Source organism: Gadus macrocephalus, chromosome 18 (assembly GCF_031168955.1).
Source record: "Gadus macrocephalus chromosome 18, ASM3116895v1".
Lineage (NCBI taxonomy): Eukaryota > Metazoa > Chordata > Actinopteri > Gadiformes > Gadidae > Gadus > Gadus macrocephalus.
Window position 1 is genome coordinate 6,778,007 of NC_082399.1, and position 10,814 is coordinate 6,788,820.

The following is a 10,814-nucleotide window of genomic DNA, read 5'->3' on the forward strand; positions in this document are numbered from 1 at the left end:
AGAGTAGTAGTTAGTCAGTAACAGCAGGAGCAAGCAATTACAATTACTACCAAATAATAAATGCATCCCCGCATAGTAATCTATTGGTTAGTTGTACACTGGTGAGAGTTCTTTGCTTATATATTTTACAAATTGGCTTATGATTGTCCTTTTAAAAAACTAAATAAAACTGAATTTACGAAAATGCGTTTTGAAGCTGAAATCCATAACTTGTGCATTGACAGAGTTCCTCCTAAAAGCGATGCTGTGATTAGCATTTAGTTGCACTACACCAGGGGTCAGCAACCTTTTCAACATGCAGTGCCAGTTTGACATTTTCTCGTTAATGAGTGTGCCTTAAGCAACAATATATTAAATATTAAGCTGAATTATGACACAGCGACCAAAAAACATTTCCAGAAGACCTGAAATTGTATTATTTCCATATAGTCCACAATCATGCATCAACATTTTACATATTTTTTTTGTTATATTTGCTACATGGGCTTACCAATTGTAATTACATATGTCCCATCTTAAAACACCACTTTTAGAAACTCATTCAAAAAAATATTTGAACTGTGAGAAATGTAAAAAACAAGAATAGATGAGAATGTTGGAACCATCCACATCAATTTCTTTAAGACATGTACAGCTTTGCAAAACCATGTGAAGGCGATGCATACAGGCCACTTGCAACAATATTTTAAATATTTTCTTCTCAATTGATCCCATTTCAGAACACTGCTTTCAGTAACTCATTTTTATCATATTTGCACTGCGAGGAAATGCCCAAAACAGAATAATGTGCAAAAAAAATCGGTAGTAATAATTATGCTGCCGTATTGTGCGGTGACATTTCTAATAATAAAATAAAAAATTTTTTTTTTTTTTGTTTAATTTTTTTATTTATTTATTTATTTATAAGTGTGCCAATGATTATGCTGCCACGTGCCAGTGGTGGCACGCGTGCCTGGGTTGCCGACCCCTGCACTACACTATCCTACAACAAAGTAAAAAAACTTTTCAATAAACATTCAGAACTTATTTTCTACTTGTGCCTGCCCCTTCTGATTGGTCCAGGTCCTTCACTGTGAGGGCCGCATGAAGGCGTGCATGTCCTCCTCCTTCCCCTACTTCTCCTCCGCCCCCTCCTCCTCCACCTCCTACCTCCTCCTGAGCTGCAAACCCCTGCTGCTCTGCCACCGGCTGGTCATCACACACACCTTCACCAGCCAGCACCGCCTGGACCTGCGCTTCACGCGCTGCGACAGCAGGTGATAAGGTCAACGCATCAACACAGACAAAACACTTATCCGTCTCTGCGTGCGTGCACAGACATGGTCAAGACGTTGTCATTTGTTAAGGACATTTTTCAAGAGAGATGAGAGATGTCAATTTTATGAATACACAATCACATTTTGCATGTACCTTTATGTGTGTCTGTGCATTCATGTGTATTCATGTATTTGTCTATATATGTGTGTCTTTCCGTGTGTGCTTGTGCTGCTGTGTGTGTGTGTGGACATATATGTGTGTGTGTATGTGTATATATATTTGTGTGTCTGTGTCTGTATCTGCATATAAATGTGTGTGTGTGTGTGTGTATATGTGTGTGTGTGTGTGTGTGTGTGAGAGTGTGTGTGTGTGTGTGTGTGTCTGTGTATACGTTTGTATATGTGTGCGTGTGTGTATATATATGTGTGTGTGTTTGTGTGTGTACGTGTGTGTATATATATGTGTGTGTATGTGTATATGTTTGTATATGTGTGTGTGTGTGTGTGTACGTTTGTATATGTGTGCGTGTGTATATATATGTGTGTGTGTATATACATGTGTGTGTTTGTGTGTGTACGTGTGTGTATATATATGTGTGTGTATGTGTATATGTTTGTATATGTGTGTGTGTGTGTGTGTGTGTGTGTGTGTGTGTGTGTGTGTGTGTGTGTGTGTGTGTGTGTGTGTGTGTGTGTGTGTGGGGGGGTCAGGTGAAGGCCCTGTTGGGCTACAGTCCTGAGGAGCTACAGGGCCGCTCCCTCTACCAGCTGTGTCACATGCTGGACACGAGCCGCCTCAACAGGAGCCACCGCAACCGTAAGCCCCCCACTGACACGGCTCGTTGTCCACCCCCCCCTCTCTCTCTCTCTCTCTCTCTCCTCTCTCTCTCTCTCTCTCTCTCTCTCTCTCTCTCTCTCTCTCTCTCTCCTCTCTCTCTCTCTCTCTCTCTCTCTCTCTCTCTCTCTCTCTCTCTCTCTCTTCTCTCTCTCTCTCTCTCTCTCTCTCTCTCTCTCTCTCTCTCTGTCTCTCTCTCTCTCTCTCTCTCTCTCTCTCTCTCTCTCGTTCTCTCTCTCTCTCTCTCTCCTCTCTCTCTCTCTCTCTCTCTCTGTCTCTGTCTCTCTCTCTCTCTCTCTCTCTCTCTCTCTCTCTCTCTCGTTCTCTCTGTCTCTCTCTCTCACCATCTGTATGTCTTGCTCTCTCATGTTGTACATTCTGGATCTTTCCCCTCTCCCACTCTATCTGTAAGTCTACCTTCATCTCTCTCTCTTTCACTTTCTTTCTCTCGGTTACTCTCTCTCACAATGTGTATGTGTGTGTGCGTGTGGGTATACTGTGATGATTCCCTCCCAGCATCGTAAAAAAACCCGTCCACCGGTACGTGTACGTGTGTGGCGCTCATGGGGTGTCGCACCACACTCACCAACGCAGGGGTCTACAACCGCTGATTTAAGAGTATAACGATTTATCAACAATCATGGAAAGCTGAGTAGGTTTATCAGTTTTAATAACAGTATGAACAAATCGAACACAAAAAATGACAAGTTGTCCTTTGTATATCTATAGTAGCACATGCTAAACAAGGACAAAATCTACTCAAAATAATTGAATGAACTGTTTACAACCATGGCTAACCAGTGCATGAGAAGGAGATGACGGGAGACTAATGTTTCACTCTTTCAATTGCTCTAATTTGAGCTCTTACTGTTGTTATCTAACATACCATCATTTGCATAGTGATTAACATTATGAATTTCAATACATACCAACTGTATGTTGGCTGACATTTACCTAACTTTTTTTTCCCTCCACTCTAACCAAGGATGCCTGTTTTTAAATTCCGAGATATAAAGTGGAATTAAAACATTGTCTTCTGTTGACTACTTGTTATGTGGTTTACACATTAATATGGGAGGACTGGACACACACACACGCGCGTGCTCGCGCGAGCGCACACACGCACACGCACACACACGCGAGAAGGAGGGGCTCGGCCCGCCAACTAACGTGCAGAGATGCAGGGGCAGCTTCGCGCTTCGTAACAGAGACAGAGCAGGGGGAATTTTATGAATGGTGAATGTAGGAGATAACTTCCCCTGCTTCAAGTATTTTATTGCAGTTATACCCAACCGGTATTTGCGAAAAATAAAGTGGGTATACGCAAATCCTGGTGCGTTCCTAGTGGGTATACGGCGTATACCTGCGTATCACGTAGACTACACCACTGTGTGCAAGTATTCCCCCCTCTTTCTGTCTCTCTTTCTCTCTCTCTCTCTGTAACTCTTGCTCTCTCTCTCGCTCTCTCTCTCTCTCTCTCTCTCTCTCTCTCTGTACCTCTTGCTGTCTCTCCCCCTCTCTCTCTCTGTACCTCTTGCTCTCTCTCACTCACTATCACTCTCTCTATTCAATTCAAAGGGCTCTATCGGTATATTAACAGTGCGTTAGCACATGCAGCGATTACACAACACTCTCTCTCTCCCCTCTCTGCAGTGCTGTCTATGAGCCAGTCGGTGAGCGGTCAGTACAGGATGCTGGTGCGGGGCGGGGGCTACGTGTGGGTGGAGAGCCACAGCGCCCTCCTCAGGCCCGCGTGCCCCAGAGTCTCCTCCCAGTGCTCCGGCCAGAGCTCCATCCCGCCTTCCTGTATCTTCTCCATCACCTACATCCTCAGGTAGGAGCACAGCTTCATCATCCCAAACGCCACCCTGTTTAAAACCAAAGGTAGGGTTGTATGCGAAAACACCTGGGGGAAAAGAACATGTGAAAAGCATTATGGGTCCGTCAATTTTGGTATGGCAGTGCACCAGTATGGCCACAACTAGTCAGTGATTGAACATGCTGGTGCTGTGACCGGCATCAATAAAACCCCCCAAAAATGATACAATTACAGGAAGAGGAACAACACACCGTGGACGACCGGTGAACTGCTCAGCCTTCAAAAATCAGACTGAAGGACTATTATATATTTAATTCAACAATAATTATACATGCAATTTAGTTTGTTCTGTATGTGTGCGGATATGGAAGTGTGCGCACATGTCTGTGTGTGTATGTGTGCCATGCATGTTAAATTTAATGTGTGTTTGTTGGGTGTCTGCGTGTGTGTGTGTGTGTGTGTGTGTGTGTGTGTGTGTGTGTGTGTGTGTGTGTGTGTGTGTGTGTGTGTCACAGTGGCGTGTTGGAGCCATCTCTCCAGCTGTCGTTGGACCAGTCTGACTTGAGAAATATGATCCGACCAGGTCACCTGACCAGGTGCCCTGACCAGGTGCCCTAACCGTCCACTCATGGAGGTTCATCTTCTCTCTTTTTCAAAGCTCAGTCTTTCTGTTACATTCACACAGCATGCTTCCTGGTGGCGCATCATAGGTTATTTTTATCATTAAAAAAAAATAACTGTTCAGCCAGCAATGACTTTAAGGCAGCTTAGCCGGTTTGGATCAACTTCCAATCATTTTTTATGTTTAGTCTGTTTAGTTTGTATGTATATATATATATATGTATATATATATATATATATATTTTAGTCTGTTTAGTTTGTATGTATATATATATATATGTATATATATATATATATATATTTTATACAATATTTTGCCGATAGAGATAATACTACAGGTAAAATACATTAACAATATAATACAATGCAATACAATAACAGAAAACATTTTGTAAAGAACAAACAATAAATTATTACCAAAATACAGACAAATTACTTTTTGAGAAGCAATTCCTGCGGTGGGATGAGGAGCAGCCTGCCCATCACGTCTCCATACTGAATACTTTCATTGTGTACAGCAATACGTGAGCTCCATCATTTTACAGCTAAACCAAAAATCTGCCCTCTTCCCAAAATACTAACCAGAAGTCATGTAGTAAAAGCTAATGTGTTTAATGATTGTTGACAATGGTTGACCATATGTAATGAAACTGCACGAAGTCTGCCACATAAAACAAGAACAAGTTGATATGTATGTGCATTTGACAGCTTTTTACCTTGATGGTTAACATTGAAACAAACCCTTCCCGTCTTTTATTAAGAACTGAGAATCAACTCTCAGAATACCTCACTACAAGTACAACATGGCTGAGTTTTATAGGTCATAGACAACAGCTTGTCTATGACAAGCTGTTTTTTTGAACCCTGATACAATGGAAACAGAGCAAAACAACAACTGCACAACCGCTTAAAATGTAGCGCGCAAAAAGGATCCTCACTCAAGCATTTGTTTGGTTTCGTATTCATTTTCTGTACACATGTCAGTGTCTCTCAAGAAAGGAAAGAGGAAAGAGGTCTACAGTGTATAGCCTGTGGTTTAGAGGCAGTTGAGGGCCGGGGTGGAGACATCTGTAGTCTGTCGGGTGACATCTATCAGTCACCCCACGACCTCTGTTTGACCTCCTCTGGTCCCAAAACTCACTTCCTGTATGGGGCTGCTCCCCTGGGTCTTCACTGAAACACATCACTGGTTTGAACGCTGACACGTATATATTGGCATCCGTCCGCCCACAAACACACAAGCATTATCCGCTGAAGATGCTGATCTGACGAAAAGAGTTAGAGCAAATCGAAACAAGTCTTAACCAGTTATTCTGAATACAAACAAAGATTCTCGTGGGAACTTTTTAACCGTTTTACCTTTCACACTCCATCCTCTCAGCACAAACCACTTCCCTCTGTGAAGTCTTCGTAGACAGAATAGTAATCTGTTGCTTGCTTCCTCTGTCACGCAAAGGCACAAAATTCATATGCATCAATGTTTATATCTCTATTTGACATTATGGGTAGTTGAGGAACACACTCAAAAACATTAACACACACACACACACACACACACACACACACACACACACATACACACATACATACATACATACATACATACATACATACATACATACATACATACATACATACATACATACACGCACACGTGCACGCACACACACACACACACACACCCCTATATGCAGTATCTTTCTGATACCCCTTTTTCATGAGCTTTACCAAATCATAATGTAGCATACAAGCTTATGTAGGGTACAAATTGTACCCTACATACACTGAAAGTTGTATTAATTGTACCGTACAATTGATAAAACTTTCAGTTAGCATTACTTATTTTTTTTGGTATATGTCTATCTATATCTACATTTTCTATACAAAATGTAAATTTTGGGGTTTGGTACGGGTTTTCCCTTGAATTATGGGGCGAGTTTTAATGGTAGAATGGTTATCTAAATATTAGCTGTGCTTTGTGGGGAAAGGCCTGCGTACGCCATCTTGTGTTTGATCGTTGCTAGTGACCGTGATCTTTTATTCCATGTAGTGTCGAGCCTAACCCAGCAGGAGGCAGCGTTGCATATATTCAAAAGAAGCGCCTCCAATAAGAATAACCTTGAACAGAGAACAGATTTCGTCAAAATTGAAAGTGTCCCTATATAATATAACAATATGTAGTATCGTAGTAGTGTTGAACACTTAATAATAAACGGTATTTAATTGCACTGTACAGTACTGTACTGCATGATACCTTTTATGAGATTTATAGATGATTCTTTGTTGATTTCATAATAGATTGGGGCAAGTATTTTCATAAATCATACTAAATGCAATCAGTAAACGTGTTTGTATTCGATATTGTGAAATACAAATCTTCAAACTTCCCTCAATATTGTACATAAAGTGAAGGGTTAACCTGATTACCCTGGTAAACAAAATACAGGCTTTTGCGAGTTTGTAGGCCTCACATTCTTGCACTGTCTCTAAAGGTCACCTTGACAACCAACACAGTCTTCACAAAACAGGAAATGGCCGGATAGCAAACTGCTGATACATTCATATATGGTGTGAAGAACATATGTGTGTAATGCTCGGAATATTGAATGGCATTTATATAGCGCTTTTTAAGAAACGTCAACTTCACAAAGAGGCAGAGAGCGTTCAAAATGCAAGGCGCAGCGACTCAGAGGGATAGGAGATGGGTTTAAGAAGATTGTGCCGGCAGCTAAATGAAGATAGACTTCTGTGTGTGAAATAAAGAGAGACAAAAACATAGGGAGTCACTCGGGAGGACCAAACAATACAACATCAATACCACCAAGCCTTTCAAAGGTGATAAGGGGGTATCCAACATGGATGTTGCAATGGGATAATTATATTTTTACATTCTGTTTCTCTAACTGACCTTTGTGGGTATGGGCCTTTATCTTGACACCCTTCGTTTGTTGGGAGTTAAAGGCTCCAAATGAGGCCTGGTTCTGACCCCCTTGGGAAGGGCGAGGAGCAAGGTCTCCAACTAGTAAGGCATGGCTACGTCCCCCCTTATGACATCCTGGGGAGGTCATTGATAATTGACTACCATCGGGGTAACCAATACTATAGATCTATTTGGGAGCAGCGCTGTTCTCAGCATCCTGACACCTGTCTGCCACTGTATAGGAAGTCCTTGCTTTTGTCAATACAGTGGACTTCTCCTTGCGGATCTCTGAGAGAAACGAAGGGCAAACTCCCACCTGAAGCATTGGATTACTGTATGTTTGTTTCCATGTTTGTTGTTTGCAATAATATGTTTATTACTTAATTAAAATAGCCTAATTTTTCTAAGTTCGGATGACCCTTTATTCTTAAACATTTTAAGCAGAAACGATTGACGTGGTGCAAAATTCCACTACAATGTATAATAAGGAATACCACCAGTCCTGTTTCTTGTCCCTTAAAATAGCATTGCAAACCCCCTCCCCTGCACAACCCTTCAACGCATACGCTTGTTGTTTACAGCAACACCCATCCCCCACTCCGACACCACCTCCCCCCCCCCCCCCCCCCCCCGCCATTACAGTTGGTGGGTGTTGTCAGAAACTGGCCAATGACTGGAGAGCAGGCCTCCTTTGAAATGCTGACAATGATAAATCACTGCTCTTCCCTGCCAGATAAAAACAAGGGGAGTGGGAGAGGGAAGGAGAAGATCAAAACGTTGGGGTGAATGTAAAAAGAAAAAAAAGGGAGAAAATAAAAAGGGAGAGTGAGATTTTGATCCTCACGGCATTAAAGGGAATATAACGCGTGCAAGGCAGCCAGCCAGGGTAACACTCAGAGAAACACACAGCCATACAAGGGAAGGAGTTAAGTGGTTTTGTCAAATGTCAAACGTTTTCATCGCCCTAATGTAATCATTGACATTTTGTGCTCTTAAAACTAATGGATTACTACTGTGGGGTCGGCTGAATGATCCCTGGAAGGTTAACGGAGGAAGACACAAACATGTGAGTGAAGTGAGAGTGAGATGAGAGATGAATTCACACTCACAGCACAAGCACTATCTGGAAGATAATGCGGAATATAATAAAACAATAAAGGATGAGTTTGACTGAGGTCCAAACTTGACTGACGCCCGCGCGCACACATGCACACACACATACACACACACACACACACACACACACACACACACACACACACACACACACACACACACACACACACACACACACACACACAAGCCAGATCTTTATGGTAGAGTTGTTCAGGATTATTGCACCATGTCTTTAAGCACATATTAGCTACTGAGAAAGCAAAGTGTCAGTTCGCTATCAGTTTTAAATCATCACAATCACAATACTTCTTGTCACTGAGAGAGAAAAGAAAATTGAAATAATTGTGAATAAATTATTGTTTACTAGTACAAGTACCTGATTAACACCATGACTTGGGTCTTGTTATTTGGAGAAGTTGTAATACATGTATTTTCAAATGTAATTATCTTATTAAGTAACCTTCACCATTCTAGCCTATCTTAGTATGGAATAGTATGTTCTTAGTTCGGTCAAAGGCTTTCAAATCAGATTTGGTATCTTATTTGTAAGACTTTGCCATAGCCTTGGAAAGATTGTCTAGCTTAAACTATAAAAAAAACGGTCTGTCAAGAAAAACCGAATAAAGACCACTAACCCTGAGCTCCCCCTGAGCCTAGGGCTCCTTCCACATAATTTCTAGGAAAAGCCACGCTTCTAACTGTATTTAGTCTATGGGTGTGCAAGGCCTAGTGGGGTTTCAGTATGATCTTTCCTTTTTTCCTCGTTTAAACCAAACACATATGGAGCAATGGACAGATAAACGCAGACAACATGGTCTTCAGAACAGATAGACATGCCCCTGAAGGTGTTTTTCTGTTTCTGAAGGAAAAAGCGATTCGCCACCAATTTCTCTTGAAGGAGGTTTGCGTGACATGTAGAATTTAAATTGTGAAACATATGTAGGCTACAGAAATCCTTTGTTCCCATGATGAAGGCTAATCGCATGTTATTACTCATCTGATAACACCGTTCCATCGCACTCAAAGAGGTTGTGTTGCACAACCCTCTATGTGTTTGAGCAAGTGTGCCTTTCATAGTGGTCTATTTGTCCTAATCTTATCTTCTGTACAGAGTCCACAGGTGTTGGCCTGCATGGGTCAGGGGCTTCACTCTTGTCCCCCGCTCTCAGTCTCTTCTGTAGGACAACCACATTGGGTTCTTCGCCAAAATCAGGCATCAGAATCAGTACCATGTTTTTTTGTAAAGTTCTAGCGCCATCTTGAAAGGTGAACAACCACGCCTCACTATTTGCTAACATAAGAGAGTACTGCTTCATATGTGTCTTTTGAGTTAATCCCAGTCTGCAGCATCAACTTTGCTTCCTGTGAAAAGTCACGTAAAAAATGACGTAAATGGTCTGAATTGTACACGGTTCATGTCATGGAGGCGCTGGTTTGACGCACCAATCGATAGAAGACCTAGAAACATTGACAGAGGCAGGGGATCGCACAGGTCATTCAATCTCCTGTGGGCAATACGTTCCACTCGCTGTGATTATACTACCTTGGCCTTTGGTTTGCAGACAAGGTTGCAGAGGGCGTTGTGTGGCTCCACTCATTGGCTGATGAGTACACAGGCTGCTTTTGTTATTGCGATGTATGGTTGTATCAGGGACAGGCACAGACCCATGGTCACTGCCTTGTGTTCTCGCTACAGCAAGAACCTGTCACCTAGAACCAGCCTGCCTGAACTCTCTCACCCTCTAAGCCCAAGACACCTCACACATGGTCACTTGGTCGCAGATAACTGCAAACACGCACACACAAGTGCACACACACGCGGAAACATGCACACACACACACACACACACACACACACACACACACACACACACACACACACACACACACACACAGGGTTGTCAATAAATACCAAATGAAGGCGGTAACAAAGTGCAGCAAATCCAACTTGAAATTACTGTGTTACTGTGTAACAAGTTACAGTGTCTGTATTATAATCTTGTCTGTCACAAGAAGTGTCTTTGTGGCCATCTTCCAAGTAAGTCCACACTTGAGGACTCATTGTAAATTATTATTTTGTAAATCAATTGCTAGAATCCATAAATACAGGTAATACCATAGCCATAAAATGTGTTACCACTGCTACAACTGTCTCAACCCCTGTCTTTGGCGGATCTATGATATGATCATGCTGATGCCAGCAAAGATAGGAAACCGTTAGGAGACAAAAGAAACAAAGTACATAAC

At 42.0% G+C, this 10,814-nt stretch overlaps 1 protein-coding gene and 1 long non-coding RNA gene across 2 annotated transcripts in view; one reads left to right on the forward strand and one right to left on the reverse strand.

Moving 5' to 3' along the window:
• Positions 1–1,702, forward strand: part of LOC132446789 (basic proline-rich protein-like) — a 6,740-nt gene extending 5,038 nt beyond the window's left edge. Inside the window, exon 3 of the mRNA XM_060037248.1 lies at positions 1,116–1,702. Within this exon, the coding sequence (XP_059893231.1) occupies positions 1,116–1,159 (44 nt within the window). The 3' untranslated portion in view covers positions 1,160–1,702. The remainder of the gene's footprint in view (positions 1–1,115) is intronic.
• A 3,425-nt stretch (positions 1,703–5,127) lies between these two features.
• LOC132446681 (uncharacterized) lies at positions 5,128–5,992 on the reverse strand. Its single transcript, XR_009522960.1, has 2 exons — positions 5,891–5,992; positions 5,128–5,796 (listed from the first exon to the last, which is right to left on the reverse strand). It is a non-coding gene; the product is annotated as an uncharacterized LOC132446681 (long non-coding RNA).
• Positions 5,993–10,814: the final 4,822 nt, after the last annotated feature.